At 39.3% G+C, this 21,463-nt stretch overlaps 1 protein-coding gene across 4 annotated transcripts in view; it reads right to left on the bottom strand.

Annotated features, from left to right (window-relative positions):
* Nucleotides 1-1,207: 1,207 nt before the first annotated feature.
* ADAMTS18 (ADAM metallopeptidase with thrombospondin type 1 motif 18) overlaps nucleotides 1,208-21,463 on the bottom strand; it is a 75,604-nt gene continuing 55,348 nt past the window's right edge. For 2 of the 4 annotated variants that reach the window (XM_030470256.1, XM_030470259.1), the window contains exons 17-23: nucleotides 17,617-17,758; nucleotides 15,969-16,095; nucleotides 11,295-11,499; nucleotides 8,771-8,962; nucleotides 8,182-8,394; nucleotides 6,674-6,821; nucleotides 1,208-3,263 (exon numbers count right to left, since the gene is read on the bottom strand). In XM_030470256.1, coding sequence (XP_030326116.1) covers nucleotides 3,148-3,263; nucleotides 6,674-6,821; nucleotides 8,182-8,394; nucleotides 8,771-8,962; nucleotides 11,295-11,499; nucleotides 15,969-16,095; nucleotides 17,617-17,758 — 1,143 coding nt within the window. In that variant the 3' untranslated portion in view covers nucleotides 1,208-3,147. The remainder of the gene's footprint in view (nucleotides 3,264-6,673; nucleotides 6,822-8,181; nucleotides 8,395-8,770; nucleotides 8,963-11,294; nucleotides 11,500-15,968; nucleotides 16,096-17,616; nucleotides 17,759-21,463) is intronic. The other 2 variants (XM_030470257.1, XM_030470258.1) reach the window with 1 other exon arrangement.

Below are 21,463 nucleotides of genomic sequence, written 5' to 3'. Positions count from 1 at the left end.
GAACACATAGTGGTTTAGAGTCTGAATTCTTGTGTGGGCATATTAATTACTGAAATCACTAGTCCAAATCATGTTCAGAGGAGCGCTTGCTGGGAATCCTTCAGGACCAGACTGATCTATTGCTTACTATTGCCTGCCAGAGTATACTGTAAGTAAGACAGAAGCATGCTCAGTATTTCCTATCAGCAATACTTGGTATAGCTTGCTGTTGTCAGAGAACTGAGTGACATTGAAAGAAAGAAGGGAAAAACATCAAATAATGTTAGAGAATATATGTATATGAAAAGATGAAGTGAATCGATGTAGTCCCTACTAGAGATTGGCTTGGAAACTTCTTAGCTGAGTCATTTTTAGAAAAATAAGTATCCCCAGGCAGACGGGGGAGGCTCTAAAACCTAGTGCTGTGTTGAATGAGCTTCATACCTCGCAAACCACCTTGCAGCGCAATACATGCAGGGAGGAATCACACTGATTGTGATACACAAGTTTCCACTGTCTCAGTGAGAGAAGGGGTAGCCCAGTTTTGCCTTCCTTATGGCAAGAGGAGGGGAAGGCAATGGTATTTTTGTGTATTTTAGCTTTTGTGTTGCTATGAAAATAGAACCATGAAGTTAGTTAGGTCCATTTTGCCTTTTTGTGCCTGAAATGGGCACAGCCCAAGCCAGCTGCTTCAATGGTAGAGTAGTCAGTCAAATGAGAAACATCTTCTGCTCTTAAAAGGCAACTACAATGCATTCACTCTGTTGAATAACCAGGCATGCATTCCTCACTCGCCAGTATAATGGGACCTTCAAGAGTAGCAAAGTTTCACATGACCCTGGCACATTTGCCTGACTTTGAGTGCCTGAAAGGAATGACCTCCATCCCATTCATCATAACAGCTTGTTAACACTCAAACCCACTGTTTTGAGGAGTCCCCACCAATATTAACCCATACAAGACCTGCATGGTGGGGCATGGTTAGACAGAGGGGTCACACTTAGCTGTGGTGACTGAAGTTCCACTGCCCCAAAGGATGGGTTTTTCTTGGGGGGCACCTTTTGTCACTCCCCCTGCCCGGAACTGGAGGCTGCTGAGAGTCACAGACATCAGCCAGTTACACAGCAGCAGAGACCAGAGAGAAAACAGGGCAGCGTTTAGTAAAAGATATTAAGGGACAATCAACACAAATGCAGATGAATGCATTCACCACTTCCATTACTTGATATTTACTTATAAGCTCCATATTTTATTCATGAATTTTACAATTCCAAATATAGTGAAACAGTTAGAGTACTTTATTACAAAGCTTATAAAATAATTAAATATTACACTTATATTTTTTGCTTTTTTACACCATAATTCATATTTATGACACTACCATTTTCTTTCCTCAGTTGTCACTTAAGGAAGGGAGCGAAGAAATATAAAGGAAAAGCTATGCATTAATAAATTAATTATTTTACATCAAATAATAAAAAGGACATAATAATAAAAACAAGACAAAAAACCCCCATGTAGATCTCCTAGAAAAAAGGTTATAATTACACAACGTCTGATATCGAGACAGAACGGTGTAGGCTGAGATATGTTTCCAATCATCATTTCCTAAAGTATCTCAGCATACATGGTTTTAATTTAAATTGTTGCAGAAGGAACTGCTAATTTTAAGTGACCACTGTCTGGCATTAGTGCTGAGCTGGCTATCTACTGCTGAAACGATACTTTAAAGAAACAGTAAAACTGAACTACATTCATCAAATGGAGTTGTGGGATTGGGTGGAATTCGATAAATATGCCCCTCACAGGCGCTCCCCAGAAAATTACAGTAGGACACATCCCCATCTCAGAATGGTTTGGCAAAGAGGCTGGAGGTTTTTCAATGCAGAAACCTTAAATTGTACCATAGTGTCAACAAGCATCAAGATACTGAATGATCACGAACACCATTATGCTTATGTTTCTTTTGTTTGCTGGTGGATTCCAAACTAAATAAAACTATCAGGAGAATGTATAAAAATAGAATTGACTTTCATTTGATTAGAGTAAATCATCCACTTTTTTTTTCTTTTTTTTTTTTTTCATATAACCTGTGTGACTAAACAACTACTTAAAGAAGTTTAGCATGAAGTAATGGATTGTAATAGTTGTGTTATTTCCTTTGGGTAACAGATGAATCAAAATTTGCAGAGATTTGCAATTAAGAGGAAGACATTCTTCAGTTATCTTGTCATTTGAATAACCTAGCTTCTGAAAAAAACCTACTTTAAAATATCAAGTTTAAATTTTAAAATGACATAGCTATTGAGCTTAGAAAGTTGAAAACATAACCATTGAGTTCAGTAAATCTGAGTTCCTTGAGTTAATTGAAACATGAAATTATATTTTACTTGTAACACAGCAATATTAAAAGTCCAAATATTCTAATGCTGAATATTTCTAGGAATACATTTCAAGTTACTAGTTAACCACCTCTGAGTTCCTACACAAAGCAGAAAAGGAATTCTTCAAATTAATAAAAACATTAGCATGATGCAAAACTTGCCTTTCCAGCAGCAAGTCTAATAGAGAAGCACCATTTATCTTTGTAGTGCACTAATTACTTCTTGTGGTCACACATGTGACGCTGAGTTCTGCAGACAACAGCCATTGGAGTGTCTTTCCGTGGCAGTGGCAGCAAACCGCCTTCTTACCTTGGGATGACAGCATCATAAAGGGAAAGCTTTTGATAGTGCCATCTGCCAAGCTGCCATGCTGTAACCTTCCTCCTCAGGCTCCCAATCTCTTTTGCTTTGCATTCTGGTAAGTTAGCCAGAAGAGGCTTCCTTGCCTCAGTTTCTTCCTCATAACATAGGACAGTGCAAAATGACCCTTTAAAAGAAAGAACTGATGACCCTTTAAAAGAAAGAACTGCCCCTTCGAGTCTCAGTGTTCAAGTGATCCATAGTACCCTGTACATTAGTGAGGTCAGCAAATAAAAAAAAAAAAAGAAAGAAACATTCTTTTTTCAACATATCTCCAATAATTACTGTACCTCAGACATTCCCTTAGAAAATGGCTCTTCCATCAGTGGTTTATGTGGCACCATGTCTTGCCTCAAAGCAAAGTTAATTCCAACATAAATTGCAGAAGTGAATCCTGTCACTGATGGGTTCAGATAACACGCTGTCAGTTCTTCTTTGTGCATGATTTACAACATTGCTTGCCATAAAATTTGTGGTTACAGACACCATGCTGGGGTACCAGATGACACCAAGTGAAGAAATCCACACAAGAAGGATCATCTGAAGGAGAGAAATCCAAGCAAAATGGTAAGACTCTGTTTTGGCAAGTATATAACTCAGGCAATAGTTCCACGTGCTTATACGCATTTGGTAATGTTAAAAACACAATGGGTGATTCAGTTCAAAGAAGAGGAACTTTCTTTGGCTCAAAAATACTAATTTTTTTTTAATTTGTTTTTTAATTTGTTAAGAGGTGATTAGTTTATTGAGAGATCCAAATTATTAATTTGCTAGACATAGAGCTGATCTATGTCAGAGGATGTCAGAGGCTACAGGAATTAAAAAACTGAGAGTCCAGGTTCAGGAATACAGGAGGCAGTTCCACTGTGGAGGATAAAAAAGTAATCTGTGTTTTCGTCTCCAATTACAAATGTTGTTCTGCAGCCAGGAACTTGTATCAGGGCGCCCGCTCCAAGCTTGCTGCTGACTGCTGCTTGCCACCAACATGCCATGGAGTCTACCTGCGCCTCTACACTCCAAGTATGTCGCAGTTAGAGTACAGGGACCTTGCTCGGAGTACACGTGTGCACAGAGAGCTCTGCTGCAGGTTGCCAGAGGGACTTGCTAGAGGGACTGCTTTCTCTGACTGTGCAGGGAGCCTAAGAAATCTCTGCTTAGACACTTTCTTCAGGTGGCATGAATTGGGCTTTTAGCACTACGACTATGTTAGTGAAATCTTAATTAATTGCACTGGCAAAAGAGACAGGCTGATAATGTTTAGTTCTGAAAAGCCCAGCTTTTAATTACAAATAAACCATATTTTTCAATTAACATTTTATTTCACTTAAATTTACATACAGATCATTTATACACACAGCCCACTCACTTTAAAAACATTTCATAGCTGCTCTTTTCTACAGTTCTGTAGTGGATGCTTTATGCTTCTTTAAAAGAGCAGAGTGATGATTCATATGGATGATTTATAAACAAACTCACCATGTCTGAGAGAGCAGTAGGACATTTAAATGAGGTTTAGCAAAATTTATAGCTAAACTGAAATCTCCTGTGAGCATGGGAAAAGATTCCATTCGACTCTCAGAACTACTGTTTACATGGTCAATAAAAGGAATTTACAAGGAGACAGTGAAGAAAAATCTAGCCACCGTTGTCTGTGTTCTCCTATCAGCTAAGCTGAGTCACAGAAGATGAATGCTCCCTCACACAGCACAGACAACTTCGTCTTTGGGCCAGGAGTGCTTTCTGTCCCTACAGTAACTTCTTTTGATTAGTCACCACTTTGGGTTTTTTGATTCTATTTTATATGATGGCAAAGGTGATTTTGTATACCTCCATCGCCCTCAAATTTATTTGAATTAATAAGAAAATACTGATTTTTTTTAAATATGCCATTTTATTCCTTGGGTTTGTAAAAAATAAACCTGTCTGTAAATGCTAATGCTATGTAAAGAAAATACTGCCCTTGAACAAGTGGTTGTCTAAGAATTGGGACGGCACGCACAGAACAACATGTGGAAAGCTGTTCTGATTGAGACTTTCAAGTTACAAGCTACTGTTTAAAAAACTTTATAAGCACTAAGGAGGCAATACTAGTAAGTCTTTTTGTCCCTTTTGAAGATCACAGTGCAGTGTGCTGACATGGCAGAGGTAAGGCCAAAAACTTTACTCTTGGGACCTAATCCAAAGACCATTGAAATGAACACAAAAAGTTCCACAGATTTCAATGGATGTGGATCAGGCTGCCTGTTCCTTATTTCTGTTTACTCAAGTATTTATACTTGAGTTGTTTAAATTTTCATTCATTATAGGCAGTTGGATTTACTCAGAGTTACGGTGACCGTAACTGCATCTAACAGAGGGATGGAAATGACCCAGCTTGTCTAGGAAAGTGTGTAAACTCTCCCTGAAACATTAATTTCTTGACTGTGATCACTGAGCTGGAGCTACACAGCTGATAATACCGACTGATTTGCTTCAATGTGATTCCAGCAGAGCTGGTTCCCTCTCTTTTTGCTGGTTTAGACAGAAAGTTACAGAGCAGTGAAGAGATAATTGATCTCTAGGGCCTGATGACCCAGTTATAATAAAGGGGAAAGGGCTCCTGCAGATGTGAGGAGAGACAGAAGCAGGCCAAGGCCAAAATTAATAACAGACATTACTGCAGACATGAAATACAGCAGAGGAAAGCAGGGGTGAAAGAAAAGTGCTTGCTATATCGTGACAGAAAAGGATATAATACAGCAACTCCAAAGTACAGCAGAACTTTTTAGGAAGGCGAATTTGATGTGTTAGGAACATTTACTTATAAAAATGCAGAACTATTTACTTATCCCTTTCAAGGCCATTTAATCTATACATCCTTGTTTGGATTTGGGTCCCCTGATGTATGTTTGATAACTCTGCATGTCCTGAGTGGATGCAGTAGAAGAGTCTGTTAAGAAACCGCTGGGTGTTCTGGCGTCGATGTGAGTGAATGGCAGCACTCAGTGCCAAAGAGGGGGTGGCTGGCCAATGTCAGCTCACAAGACACAAGGCCAGAGCTTGACCTTTGCTCCAAGCTCTGCCACCACCTTTCTGTTGCAATTTAGCCTCGGTTTTATAGAGGTTACTTGTAGCTCTCAGGTTTAAAATGGTAACAAGACAGCTGATGGTATTTTAGTGCTTTAGCAGACCTAGATAACTAGCATTATATGGGACAAACCTGGACCTCCATGAGGCTTTTAAGTTAAGAAGGAGTCATAAACTGTAGCCAGCTTGACAGCAAATATATGGGATGGGACTAATGCACTGCTCACTTTCTGTTGAGGTTCTCTGAGAATTCCCCTGCTATCACTTAGAGCAACACAAATTCTCTTCTTCCTCCTGCTCCTCTAGGAAAACACACTGGAGAGGTGGAGTGGGACACAGCAGACATACAAGTGGGGACAGAGCTTAACAGTGTTCCCTGACTCCACATCATATGCTGATCAGAAGCAGTAGGAAGAGAAGTACATTCTAGACAAAATGGTTTGGGACTCCCAGGATATGGTGCAATCTGAAGTTTGGGCAGACTTCAAAAGACTAAAACTGTATGGCAAATTCTCATTGTTTAGTTCAAAGTTACTATTATTAACCATAAAACAGTAAAGCACAGGATGCTTTTATGTTATACAACAAGATAGTACAAAGATGAGGCTCAGAACCAAATGACATTACTTTTTGACAAACTCTTTCATTTTAAATCTCCTGTGTCAGTTATACTCCCAAGTCTGCTTTAAAAGGGTTCACTTTGAGAAGAGAGATGCTGTAGTATCACAGAGTAACTGTAAAGCTGGAAAGTCTGGGGAAAAATCGTTTATGAAGGAGCATGCCAAATACAAATCCTCAGTGGGTGTAACTGGAAAAGGTGATTTTTGCTGGATATAGAGTTCCAAGCAACCAACCCTGCTGCAGCATGTAGAGCTGGGGTTTACCTCTTTTCACAGGGACAGGGCAGAAGTTAGTGTTGCAGGCTCTCAGGACTGCTGGTTTCTGCTGGGGCAAGCACCCAGAAGCTGGTCTTCCATGGCGCAGGCACTGTACGCTGCGGGTTTGCACTCCCCCTCCACACGTTACTGTGCACTGTGGAGAGGAAAAAGTAAAAAAACGCTTTTTATTATAGAGACTCTCTGGGAGCCCACAAAAGCCGAAGCAGTAACTTCCAGAGCTTTGGATGAGACTTTCAAAGCGAGAGAGGTGAGGAAAGGATGTGTTGCTGTGCAGCAACCCCCATCAGGACCAACTTTTCAAAGATGTGTGCATCTGCTTTTCCTTCCAAAAGTTTGGTTATGTAAGGACTCGGCTGAAAATCTGGTTCCTTACTCAGGCATCGAGACAGACATGAAACATTGCAGAAAACCTGTTCCTGATTGTCTGCACTGATTTCTTTGAACTCTCAGCCTTTGGGCCCAATCCTGCTGTCTGAACAGAGATAAAACTCCCATTGGAACTGTAATTATGGCTGTATCTGGGGAAAACCACTATGCATTTGCAGGAAGATCTATGAAGTATCTTAAAGTTAATAAGCCGTTTACTTGTATGTGTTTCATGAAAAGTTGTCTTTAAGATAAATGTGATCATTTTCATCTGATTACAATTGTCAGGCATACATTGTTTCATGTAAATGTTATTAAATGAGTGTGTGTCTCATTGATCTATGACTCATAAAGTAGATAAGTTCCAGAAATACAGAAGCTTGTTTGCAAGAATGTAGAAACAAATACAGACTGATCCCATAATTAATCATAGTATTTAGGGAATTCCAGGCAATCTGTGCAGATGCTCAAATACATTGTGCATATAGATATGTAATAGTTCAACCACAGTGCAGTTTGATGAAGACTGAGAAGAAAGTGTTGGAAAATGAGCGCGGAATGTAGTGCGTCTCGAGCATGAATAACATTTTTAGGTGACATTCTTCAGTTTCAGGACAAAGAAATGGGCTGCACCAAAGTACATGATGGATGTGAACCAGCTGCACCATGTTTCAGTGGCTGAGTGGTGCGTCCTTTAGGGAACAGCTATGTGCAGGAGACACCTGTGGACTGTTAGTAGTGGAGATGTCTCCTCCATACAATTGGATGTTTGACTACAGCACAATGCAAGACCAGAGCTAGCTTTTATCTAAGTAGCTTGGTTTTTGTGTCACCCCAGCTCTAGTGTTCTGTGGCATATGACACCACAGCTTTTCTAGGCTTGGTGTTCTCTAAGCCCAGCACCGCAACCAACTTCTAATTACAGTGGATGCAGTGTCCAAGAGCCACATTGCAGTTATTTTGTTCTCTAATGCTGTGTAGTGAAAAGCACTAGGAGTTGCTACTTGAGATACTGTGTAGAAAAACACTCTCCTTTTATAAGCTGTGTAAAAGTTAAGACATGAAATAGTGCTGGAGAGAGTGCTAGCTTGGACAGGGAGAGAGGCGAGAAAGTTTCCCATTCGTACCTGCTGCCAGGGTGAGGAATACCAGCCAGACACCATGTTATACAGTGTTTGTGATGGACAGGCTCCCTTGTTACAAGCTTCTTCCAGGTTAGTGTTTGGTTTCTTGATGTTTCTACATCTTCTCTGAGGAAAGGTGATCAATTTCCCATGGATGGTTTTCTCTCCACATTTTAGTTCTCGCTTTTGTACACCTGGGCCACAGGAGGCCGAGCACTGCAAAGGCAAAGTACACTGTTTAAATCTAGAGGAACACATGCAGATAAAGGAGACTGTGCTATGTGCAAGAGACCCCCAATTATGCAAAACTACAGAAGCGCTATATAACTAAACCCGCAAAAAAACCCGTGTTCCATAATGTGTAAAACGAAATACGAATCTGAGTCAGTGAAAGTCCTGAAAGACAAAGACATTGGGGTACACTAACTGCAGCTGGATGTAAAGAACTGTGTTTCTACAGCTGCTTGCCCAGCACACCTGATTCTCAAATGACATCTCAGCTTTTCCCCTGCTTGGTTTGTGCGTGTCCCTGAGTAAACATTCCCAAGAGCAGCCAGGGAAGGCAGTGAGCCATGTAACTGCATCGCTTTACCTCACTCCAGGAAGAAACCACCCACTGGAGCCGGTCGTTCTTGGGGCAGCGTCCTAGCACACAGGTCTGGTGGGATTCAGGTTTATGGTCTCTGCTGCACATACTTTCAGGCAAGATTTTAACCTTGGGAGAACCAGTACTTTTGCAGTAGACATCCCGTTTCTTAACACCTCTCCCACAAGTCTTGGAGCACTGTGATGGAAAGAAACATTCATTTGAACAAGAGGAAATGAAAATTGGCATTGTTTGTGTTTTACAGCAGAGCATAGAAACCATGGCTAATGTGCTGGGTAGCTGCCATTATAAGTAAACTTGAAATTCTATTGGTAAATAAGTAATAGCAACATCTGTATGTCACTTCTGAAACATTGTTCTAAGTGCTTTCTTAATGTAAACTCTGAACTCTTACAGCCCCCACATAGAACAGATAAGTAATATCTCTCTTCCGTAGATGAGGTAAGTTGGACTTGTGAGCAAAATGCTTTTTTCCCTGGGCAGTACAGTTGAAAGCTGGTCCTAACCTCCCATCATAAAATCTCACAACAAAGTTCTCAGCTATTTGTTATTTTGTCCTCACCTTGGCCTAGAGGGATGGGATACAGGCAGAGAAAACTACCCAGGGAATCAGTACATAACTCGTTCACCAAATGAATCTCACTACAAGACAGAATCTGATACAGACGATGGTTAAGAAGATTGACCAAAGATATTCTAATTGCCAAGATTATAACTAAAGCTTAGGGCAAGTCCCCAGTGAATAAATACACATTGCTGAACTGGGGTTCAGTTGAAAATACGTTCTGGAGTTTCCATTGCCTTAGCACACAATAAAATGCATGAATGAGCCATTCCTGATGAAATGAAGAAATAAACGGCCCTGAAATAATGTTGCCAGCTTTCTACCTACTTCCACCCTCTTCTAATTGTTCTTTTCACTAATAATTAAGGGGTACATTCCAAGGAAGAATCCTGCGCTAGTATTAAATCCCAAATGTTTTTAAAAGATGTCTTGAAATCAGAGTTGTACTGAGGATACAACAGAAATATCTGCATGCTGAAAATTTCTAGGTTTAATCTTTCCCACAAACAACAAACAACTCTTTTCATTTAAAATTACTCTGGTTTGTGTAGAGAGGCTGGGTATTTTGCATTTTTCCCCTTTTTAGCTCCTTTCAGCCTTTCAGCTGAATCTTAAAATCTTCACTAACAACTTGTTCAATAGACCTGTTCACTACATTTCAGCAGTACTTATGAACTTAATTTTCATAGGCTTATTTGAAAATTCCAACTTGAATGTTACACCTCTTAAAGAGAAGGAAATTTGATTTTTTTTTCTAATTGTGGTGGGTTTGGGTTTTTTTTATTTTAGAGGAAGTAAAATTTAAAAGTGTGAATGTGTTTGAAGATTTTGTTCTTCCTTTTTAAGGATGTTCTTCCTTTTTAATGATCATACTTGGTTTTTACAGTCTCCTCCCACACTAAGTTTTCCTTCACAGACACTGGAAAAAAAGTTCCTTTTTGAGTGTTAAAACTCAGTTACAGTGGAGTGTTGAGTAGTAACTCGTCTGTCATAGTACATTATGGGCACTCCCCGGAGGGGCAGTCTGTGCTGCTCAGCTGGGAATGCTTAGGTCAAGATGTTCTTCAACACATGAAGGGTAACAGTACCACAAACTATGCACAGGAGTGACAGATTTTTCAGTGAATTTAAATCCATCTTGAATCTCACTAAATGAAGATGGAAAAGTGAAAATAATGTAGCTCATTTTGACATAAGCATACTGGCAGCTCTCTCTTAAATCCTAGATTTGCCAGTACTTCACTTATTCTTACACTAACAGTTCACAACTGCATCAATAGGAGTGAAAGAAAGAGCAGAGGTGAGCTCTGTGTAAGTGTGTGTGTGTTTTAACTCAGGCTGGTTTGGTGTCAGGCAGTTGTCAAGTTTGCAGAGCGGGGTGTGTGGACACAGGGATCTGCCCAGGGGCCTTATGCCCCTCAGGGCAACTACTTGCAGCAGTGCTCTACTTGCCGTAGGATAGTCACTCTAACAAAGGCAAATGTGCAGAAGTGATTAGTGAACATGTACATCATAAATCTATCAAGCCACAATTCACATATGTGTGTGCATTAACAGGCAACTCTAACCCCAAATATTTCTTCACTCCGTGACTGCCTGTCATCTCTGAGAAAAGTTAATATTGCTGTGGGAAGTAATCTCAGACGGGGATGATGGCTTTGAGGAATTCATAGAGCCTTCAGTTATGAAACCAGAAAAAATTACCTTTCTATTTGTACATACCAGAAAGGACACTACATGCCCACTTTTGGCAAGCGCTCATGTCTGAACACTTAGGAAGGCTAATTAAAATATATACATAGCTTACATGATATCTTCATGAACAGAGCCACTTGCAAAGTCCTGACCTTCACAAAGTTTGCATTGTTCTTCCTTTTGAGCAGAGTTTTTGGCAATATTTGCATTATACCAGCAGATAAAAATGCAAGTTTTTCTCCAAATTACCTGAGACCATAGTCCGGGGCTCCATTCAGGTGGGCAGTCCTGGCTATTGCACATCTGCACCTGCGCAGGGGTGCTAACGGGACACAGGGAATGGGCTACTACCTCATCTCTTTGGAAAGCCCTTTTCCGGACACACTGAATGAGACGGCTTTGTTGCCCTCCTCCACAGGATTTGCTGCATGCACTCCATTCACCTGTTGACCAGCTTAAAGTAGAAAATAAGTGTTAGCAACAAAGGAGTCCAGTTAGCTTTATAAAATCAATTCATACAAGCCCCCTGTCAAATGTGAATTACTCAGGATCCTGCTCTCCTGATCTGTTCAAAAAATCAAAAAGCCATAATTAGTTATATCATCTATTTTCAAAGCATGAGACATTTTGCTAGGGATGAAATATAAGTCACACAACTAGAAAAACTAGTATTACTTATTTACAGCTCTACATCTACCAGAACCAGCTTGTTGGTGAATCTTGCCTGTGAATCTGACCTGGAATCTGGAATTCCACAGGGATTATGAGAGATGTTGCCAGGCTGGTGGAGTATCCAGGATATATAAGGGTTTGGCTAACAAATCACCATGCCTTTTTAACCACATCTATGCATCTAATTGAAAAAAAAGCTCTCTAAAACACGAAAAGAAAAACCTCTTCTAAATAAATGGTAGGATGATCATTTTTGTTACTTTAGCTGCTGAAGAGATCTCCAAATAGACAAGCAGACCCAAGGCCAAAAGAAGAATCCAGATAAGTGGAGAGAGTTCTGTAAATCAATAAGATTTGATTACTGGAAAGTTCTGCCCTTTGGTTTACATTTTTTCCTTTTTACATCTCTTCAGAAGACATGGCAGAAGAGGATTCTCTTCAGCTGGTACAAGAGGAAAGATGGTGTGGCAAGGAATGAATGGGGCCGGCTTAGCTGAGCAGGCACCTCCTGTGCATTTGTGTGTAGGTTCACTCACACTGCCTGGCACATATCAGCATGGTGCCGTCCAGCGCTACTTATGCCAAACCTTACTGGCCTCTATTCACAAAAAAGAACTTGCTTGCTAAAATCAGCAGCCCTGACATTAGTGTCTTGAGGATTTAAATGTCCTCAGACTAATAAAATTGGCAGACAGATGATATAGAACCTAAATAAAACAGAGGAAATATAACCAGCAAAAGCTGTTGGCAAATCCGTACTCCAGTCACAGGCACGCTTCAGTTACACATTGTGTCACAGAAATGACACAGTCTGAAGAATTATCACCAATTGCTTAGGGTAAGTTCAGTTTTTAAATGTCAGTAGCTGCTCAGTACTTCTGTTAGTGACACATTGAGTGGGACCCCAGCCTTTGTGGGACACTTTGCAAACATACAACCACATGTCTTTGTCAATGTAAGACCATAAAAAAACAACTAGATAGGAAAATAGAAGTGAAAGAAGAAAGGAAACTATGAATGACACACAACTACTCAAGTTGAGAACTCTCATTCAAAGACCCAGCACTGAAATTAAACTAAAGATCTTAAAACATCCATTTTACACATTTTTAATAATGTTTGCCACAGAAGAGGTTCTCATCTCACATCCAACTGCATGGCCTATCCTACAGTTTCTAACAGCATCAGTCCTGTGACCACTGGAATAGCTGCTTACATACAGTTTTTTTTCTTTTCTTGCTGTGTGAAAGATGAACAGCATCCCAGTTGTCTGTCCACATCTGCCTGAAGACAAATCTAATTCTAATTTGTAAAAAATGTATAAAAACCCTATTTTGGAAAAATCTCTTTGGGAATAGAAGAAATCCCAACTCTCAGTCAGTAACTTCAGTAACTGCCAAAAGTAGTGGGAAATATAAAAAACACTCACTTAAGGACAAAGAAATATTAATGTGAAAAGTCAGTAGTTAGGTAATTCCAGACCACGTCAGAAGTTTCCTTTTTGTCTGATTTATAAATATTTGGACTATTGCAATGCAAACTTCTGGAAAAAAGTTATAGTTTTAATCCATTTTACAACTTCTAATTAGTTTGCCTTGATGTTTCTGACAATGGTGATTGGTAGAACTACCAGAAGTGTTCATTTTAAGAGTTTATTCACCATAACTGTCCAGAAAGTTTCCCTCTTCACAGAGGCGAGGGCAATAAACCTACTTTAATGTCCTGCAGTAAACTGCCATTTTCCAAGATTATCTGGGCTGTGATCCAAGAGTATTTCATTAGCTCAAATAACTAAATAATTATGATCAGATTTGGCAGCTCTGAAATCCAACAACAACAGTGTGCAGTACCGATGCCTTTCTGTGTTCTTTGCTGTCGGGACAATAGTTTGTTCCTACTCAGACTAATGAGTCTTTGTTCTTATGCAGTAATTATTCCTCACTGACCTTTGTAAGTCTGGAGCCTCTTTTATGTCACAAAACTGATACAAAACTGTATCTCATGTTAGTCACCTCCTTCCCTTGCCTGTTACACCTACTATATTTCTTTTTGCTTTATTTGCTGGCTATTAAGCGTTCTTTGTTTCTTCCATGGTATTTATTAATACTTAATTTTTTGATGTTGGCTGTCTCGGTTTTATGGTAAATATTACACGCTATGACTTTCTGGGCAGATTCCTCAGCAGAGATAGTCTGGCATAGTTTCACTCAGCTGAATGGCAATCTGTTAATTTAAGACATGGTCCTACATGTAGATCCTCCATACATTAACATATCCCAAGAATTTAAAAATAATTAATTAACGAGTTTCCCTGAAGGTGGCTCAGGGCTTTTATAGTTTTTCTTTTTGTACTCTTTTTAGGGTTCAAGTCATTAATTGTGTTTTAAAGTAGTAAATCTAAGAATATCAGAGAAGTTTCGGCATGAAAACATTGCAATGCATGTCAGAATGGATAGTCAGCATTTTCAGTGATAGGGGTATCGGTGGATGTTCAAAGTACATCGGGACCTCTGGTCAACAGAAATGGCAATTTCGTGTGTGGTCAGTAGAAATGAATACAACTTTGGTGAAGCCTTATAGCATAACAAGCTCACATCAAAGCAAAGGTAAGCATAAACAACTTAAAAAGACTCCTGGGGACATCATAGACATTTATGTGTACATGATACTGCGTTCATTGGATAAAAATAGGTCTGGCAGAAGATAAGTCACATATGAAAAGATTGTGTTTTGCTACAAAGATTATTTAAAATTGGTATTGAGAAAATCGTGTGGCTAAATGCAATCTAAAGAAACTGCTGAAACAGGAACATGGGGCTCTCATGTCATATGCTGCCATTATTTAAACCTTATCGCTCTCATTTTGTGGTTGTAGTGTATAATTTGCCATTTGGATTTTGTGTACTCTGCTGTAATCTTTAAATTTGGCAAGAAATTCCAAACTGTTACTGGACTATTTTTTAGTATGTTCAACATATTGCAAACTATGAATTTTTAAGTAAAAACAAAGCCACTGCAGAACATACCCATCTTTTTGCTTTGCCCCATCATCCTCTTCTGGACTGGGGGAGATGAGGAATGCTTCCTATTAAGCTTCATTAAATGTGTTATTTTATGAAGTATGGGAGCAGACTTAGCCAATTGCTTCTACAGCCCATTGCTTTTATCACCACAGAGTAAAACAGCAGATGGCACCAGGTCTAGAGCTTTCCTCCATTTCCTCTGCCTTCTGCTGCCTGCACTTTTCAATGCATCTTCAGCTGTCTTTATTTCTCGCTGAAACACTCCTGATTTTTCAACATTTCTATTTAGAAATTCGCTGTTCTGGAAGTCAGAATGTCTTGTCCAACATAGTACAGCTTTTCTGATCTTTAGTATAAAATTAAAACAATGCTAAGGTTGCAAAGTCAGAAATCCAAAGGTGAAAAAAACCAGCAGAAGAAAGATGGTCAATGTGTCCTTAAATCTGTCCACTTACATTCTTAGCCACACAATACCATGTTTAATTATACGAGCACACTGCATTTTTTTTTTTCCAAAGGACTCCTACTACAGCTACTATAAATCAGCGTAACTCCGTTGTTTTTAAAGGAGTTGATTTAGACCAGCTGGATTCTAAATACTTATCTGTGTGTCAATGTCTTCCTTTGCATCTCACCTTTCTCATGTCTTTTAGAACATAAGACTGTTCACATAGGCAATGTCTTCATATTTATTTTTGTGGGCACCAGGAGCATTGCTGATGATTTATTTGGTTTAGATAGTCCTCTCCTTGGTATCATAATACTCTGTGGGACATTTTGTCCAAAAAGCACTAATTACACTTCACAAGGTTCTTTTAACCTAATCTAATATGTGGAATCTGAGTCATGAGGCCAAGCTTCCACATGGGGAGTAGCACTTTACTCAGGAAATGGTCTTACTGATTCAAGGTGAGTAAAGGTGGCAGAACAGGCCTCTAAGTAACTTAGATTTACTCGGTGTCACATAGCTAACCCCAGCATGGTGATAGAGCTGCAAGCAATCCTCGGGAGGTCCTGCTTAGCAACATTAGAAATACTGCCTCTATTATTATCGTTGGGCAGAAGCCTACACAACTAACATTTTTAAACAATTACTGATTTACGTTACAGAATAAAAGTGGGTTCATCTAGCAGGCTATGCAGTCCTGTCTGCCTGTCAGAGGACTTCTTTCATAGTGAACTCAGTCATAAGGCACAGCAAAAAGGTACAAAAATAGAGAGCACTTACTATGCTGGGCAGGGATTAGTGTTGCATAGTTTCGTCTCAGTTAAAGGCTTCATCCTTGGGCCACAAAAGGAGGAATTAACTCGCATACGATGATCTTCTAAACAAATTGCTTTTGCTGTAATGTGTCCTATGGAAATATTAGAAAAGAATACAGTAAAATAAATGTTTATTTAAAATATAAGAGAAAAAGTAGTAGGGAAGAATTTTAACTAAACAAGTCCAAGCTCATCCTTGGTTCAATTCCACCGACTTGGAATGAATAAAATAGGATTTAATTTGGCAGGATGTTTCTAACATTAATTCACTTCTCTGTAACACAGGTACTATTGAAGTCAGATGAAACATTTCAGTTATAAACAGCATATTTGCAGAATCTTCCCACAGCAAAAAACAGTAATTCCTCAAATCCTAACTCCCTGCAGAAACTACCAGTGCTTTCTTAGATCTCTCTTCATGCACTTGCAGGTTGCAACAAAACATTTTGCGTTTATATAATTCTGCAGGTTCCTGCTCCTAAACTCTTGTCTAGTGTCAGCATCAGGACAGATGGCAGAGAAGACATCAAATGCCTTAAGAGATGAAGTGATTTCGTCGATTTATTTTCAATTTAGATGTACCATTCACCTCACTCATGGTTCACTGGGCACAGGAACTTAAATTTGGAAACAGCCATGCTTCCAGCATCTTTATATCCATGCTGCAACCTTTATTTGTTTTAAAGGGAAGCAAGAAAAACACAGTTGTTGTATTTTATGTCTACAGTGCTCCTGGAGGGTCTTTCTTCCATAAACAGTTTATTCAGATGCTGTGAAGTCTGACAACACACTAGCAAGACATTCCTGAATTTCACCTGGACTTTTTTTCCTATACAGGAGCATAACGTGTAATTTCCTTGGTTACCTGGTCCTTTGCTTTGGTATTAAAAACAACTGCATTGTATAGTCTTATTTATATGACTCCGTTCCAATCTAAGGGCCACTAAAATGTTAATTCTCAATTCTTTTTGCACGACTTCCGACATGCCAGTTTTCTGCTTTCATTACATCCCAGAATTACCTTTGCTGACCAAACGTCCAGGATTTAGAAGAACAAACAGATGGTCTGCACAAATCAAACACCTTTAGGAGTATGCTAATAAGAAATCCTTAGCTTATATATGATTTCAGACTTTAACCTGACAGCACTGGAGTATTTGTAGTTTAACAGTGAGAAAATTAAGGTGCAACTGCCGGTAAAGGTCTTGATAATATTTTAGTCTTCAATTACTCTCTATGTGTAAGATAAATTTTACTCATTATTTGCTATCTTTCTTTGTTCCTAAATTATAACAACATAAAAGCACATATTTACTTTCCGCATTACTTCAACACCAAGATATCATATGGTTATGGACTGACCTAAAGAAAAAAGACGGAGTCACTGTAAGTGACATAAACTGAGACTGGCGTGATTCTTTTTTTTACTATAAAGGAAGTATGAAGGTATTTCATCTATACTGTAAGTTGTCAGATAAAAAAATAGGGACCAGGTGTTCAGTGTAACCCCCATATGTCTTGATACACGTTTGCAAAATTAAAGACAGCTGAAATGTTTGAGATGCTTTATAAAAATGAAAACGATGACAACTGGCAATTGGAAAGTTACCTACCACCGCCACAGGTAGCTGAGCACTCTGACTGCACCGTCACCCAGGAGTAGCTGTGTTTTTTGACAGACGTCTTGTTTTCACTGTTGGTTTTGGAAAATGTATATTCCCAAGCAATCCCAGGATTTTTGCCTTGTAGGAGGATCTGTAGAGGAGTATGTAGAGTTTGGTTAAAAAAATAAAAGGAGGGAGTAAAAAAAAAGGAATTTTGTTATTCTGAAGTAAGATGAACTGAACATGATACAGATAATCTATACACACCATGTTTGTGAAAGAAGTTTCAGGAGACCTAATTTTTCAACAAACTAAAAACCACCAAAGTAATTCCTAAACAGCGAAGTGTTTTCTTGGACTAACACTTGCAGGGCATATAACAGAAGAGTGCAGAAATAGATGGTTCAGCATAACGTTCCTTTAAATCAGATGGCATTTGACTGGCTTATGGAAGCAGAAATGCCTTCAGTAGGTGTCAAATATCTGAAACCTTTTGGCAATGTAGTATTTATCACTGTCCCTGCCTCAGCTCTCAGTACTCTGCTCCTGCAACCAGCCTGTAATAAGTGTGTCCCTGCATTCACTGGGGCTCACAGGCAGGTGCTGGGTTTGCTGTGGCAGTGCAGTGGATGGGTGAAGGATAGTGGTGGGAGAAATTTCCTGCCTTCTGTGAATGACGAAGCCTTAGCTTGGTAAGTAAGCAGGTCTCAAATGCTTGACGTAAGGAAGCTTGAGCAAATCAGTAGCATAGCTGTGTGGAGACTGGGAATAGAGGTGCTTAGCGATGGCCATCTCAGTTCTTGACACTGAGGATAAAAAACTGTTTTCTATGTAGACTGATGATATATTTTGTTCAGAAGACCCCCAGACAGTATTTTTCTCCTAATGATTGAAGCTGATAAAGCTTTAGTCCAGGCCTGTCCCCGGGGCATCTACATGGAAAAAGGTTTGGAGAAAACACTTATTCATGATTGTAGCATAACGTATTAGAAAATTTATAGAAATGGTGATTACTGACTATAATACCAGTCTTTGTCATTTAACTTGGGGAGCCTACGTCTCAGGGGTGTACTGTTTTAGTGCTGAATTATATTGCAGTTTTCATGTAGGCAACTATATTCATTTCAAATCTGAATTATAATCAATGCAAGATGCACAAACATCTGACACAGACCTAAATTTGGGGATAAATTTCTATTTAAGAACATTTATTTTTAAAACTTTCTGGCAGCAAAAGTGCATTTATATTCATACTTGGTAGAAAAAGCACAAGAGTTTGCAGTTACAGAGCTCTCTTATGCTTTAATTCTTCACCAATATGGATCTGGTCATCATAATACAAAGAGCAGGTGCAGTTAACGTTAGGTCCTAAATATGCTTTTTGATAAGCACCAGCATTTCAAGTACAATTTCAATCTATATTAATGATTACCATTCAAAGTACTAATAAATATCAGCCAAGTTCACATGATGTCTAACCCAAGTGCTTAAGCATAGCATGGATACTGATCTCTGTACAGACTGGTTTCATAAAATAGCAACAAACTTGCATTTATGTTGTTTAAGACTAAGAAATATAGAAACATTTTATAATTAATTAAATATTTTGAAATGTAGCCAAAGGTTTTAAAGTATTCTGGAAATGTACAGGAAATACCCATGGCATTGAAAATTCAGACCAAATTTACATGACTCCCAGTTCAATAATGTTGAACACATGAAGGATCTGGACTGTGTGTTGTTTACTTTTCTAGAAGAACAAAGGATGCTATATTTTCTGTTCTTAGTAGCCAAAGATTTTATTTCAGTCAGTGAACCTTAATAATGATCCAAACTACATACAACAATTAGAACTGTAAAATTCAAAATACTTTCAAAAGAATTGGAGAGCACATGCCTTCTCATTGGAAGATTCAGATTAGAAAATTCTCCAAGCACAGGCAAATTAGAGTATTTCATATGAAAGCTTTCAGCTTGCCCATGGAAGCTTAATTCATGAGCACCTTTCTTTTATTCCTTGGCTGTTCATCACTCTCTGATGTAAGTGTTTGGCAAGATTTAACAGTCCCTTCAGATGAAGGAAAACATCTCTTCTATCTAAATTTTTACTTTTAGAAAGCTGTCCGATTGCTGATAGCAGAAATTTGAACTCTCTTAAAGCAGCTGTTCCACAGTAACTTTGAATCTTGAATCTCAAGCCCATGGCCATCTGAGTTTCTAGAAGGAACAGGTTGCAATGATATGTGTTCACTCTACTCTCCTTCTCCGAAGGACAAATTGAGACAAATATCTAATAAGTAAAGTTTCAGAACATGTGCTTCAGAAAAAAACCAGGGTATGTTAACCCTAGTAAGAATTGAGCCCTGGAAAACTATTCTTTAATTAAAATAATTCCTTTCCTGGTTCTTCTTACAGACCAGACCTAAAAATGCTGTAATTTGCTTTTACCCATTGGAAGGTCCTACAAGTCCCAGTATTAGCACAGATCTCAGCATTTCGGGCAGCCAGAAACACTTTCTCCCCTTTCAGTAGTTACTCTGTGTTCCTTCAAGTGCAGAGGCTGAAATTCTATCTGGCCTTTTAGTAAGTCATGAGTTGAAAGAGGAGGAGGTTTTGTCCATACCCTTGTGCAAGCATGAGCCCTCGTCTCTCCTGATTCTGACAAATGTCATAAACCTGTGCTATGTCAGTGGCTGAAAAAACAGTAAAGCTTTTAAATAAGAATACTTTACAGTATTAGGCTGAGCACTTGTCTCTGAGAGTGCTCTTTACTTGGTGGTAGTAGAGGCAAGAAATGGAACGAATGCATCCTGAACAACAGAAGTCAGGATATGAAAGAGTGAGGATGAGAAGATAGAAGTGGCAACGAGTTTTACTCCTGATAGAGTAATATTCTCCTGGTGCTTCAAAATAATGAAGGGAATGAAGGGGAAGTGATCTTGAATGAGTTAGAACAAGATGTGTTCCTATCATTTCAGAGAACAACCATCACCAATGTAAGAAACTCACAACCTCCAGCTGAGCGAGTGCCTGAGGGCAGGTCCTGCACACCAGGCAAGCTGGGCCATACCTACTTCAAGACCTTGGGCTACACCCCTTCTCACGCCATGGAAAACAGGCACAGTTACAGTGGGCAGATGGGGTGAACTCTGTTTCCTGGCTGGCAGCCCACATGCGAACCCCTTCCCACCCAGCAGACTCCAGAAGGAATGTTTACAAAGCAAGAGCTGCATTACAGGCGGGTCTCTTTCCCCCTGGGTCATCCCAGCTATGTAGCAAAAGGCCAAAATCAAACTCTGGAAAAGTATCGGAGGCAAAATATTGTAGGAGACAAAACCCAAGTCCACGGCATTCAGCTGGAAAAGAGTATACAAAGTATAATGTCCAACCAAGTTTTCACCAGGAATGCAATGCTATTGCAAAGTTGCAATTTTGCCAAAGTAATGAGCATGTAAAAAGTTTTCTATCGTATTTTCAAACATTCATTATAAAGCCCTTCCTTAACAACCCAATAACCAAAGTCTGCTTATACAGCCAAGTTATCAGACCTACAAATTTGGAAGGACCTCCAATGCTAGTCTACTTAACTGGATGCATTCCAGCATCTTCCCAGCCAACTGGCATTTGCTCCCAAATTTACAGCTGGCAAACAACGTCCTTAAACATTTCCAGTTCCTCAACAGAACTGTTTAATGTCTACCTTTAACACACCAACCACCTGACTTCAGACACAACACTCAGCAGCTCTGCCGCAGGGCGCAGAGTCATAAAATTTACAGCTTCTTGAGCTCGAAAACCACAGACTCTGCGGCTGGAATCTGCCAGATCTATCCTGAAGAAAAAGAGCTGTGGCTTT

This window comes from Strigops habroptila, chromosome Z (genome assembly GCF_004027225.2).
Source record: "Strigops habroptila isolate Jane chromosome Z, bStrHab1.2.pri, whole genome shotgun sequence".
NCBI classification, from domain to species: Eukaryota; Metazoa; Chordata; class Aves; order Psittaciformes; family Psittacidae; genus Strigops; species Strigops habroptila.
The sequence above is the reverse complement of the archived record's forward strand: the minus strand, read 5'-3'. Positions and strand labels throughout refer to the sequence as shown.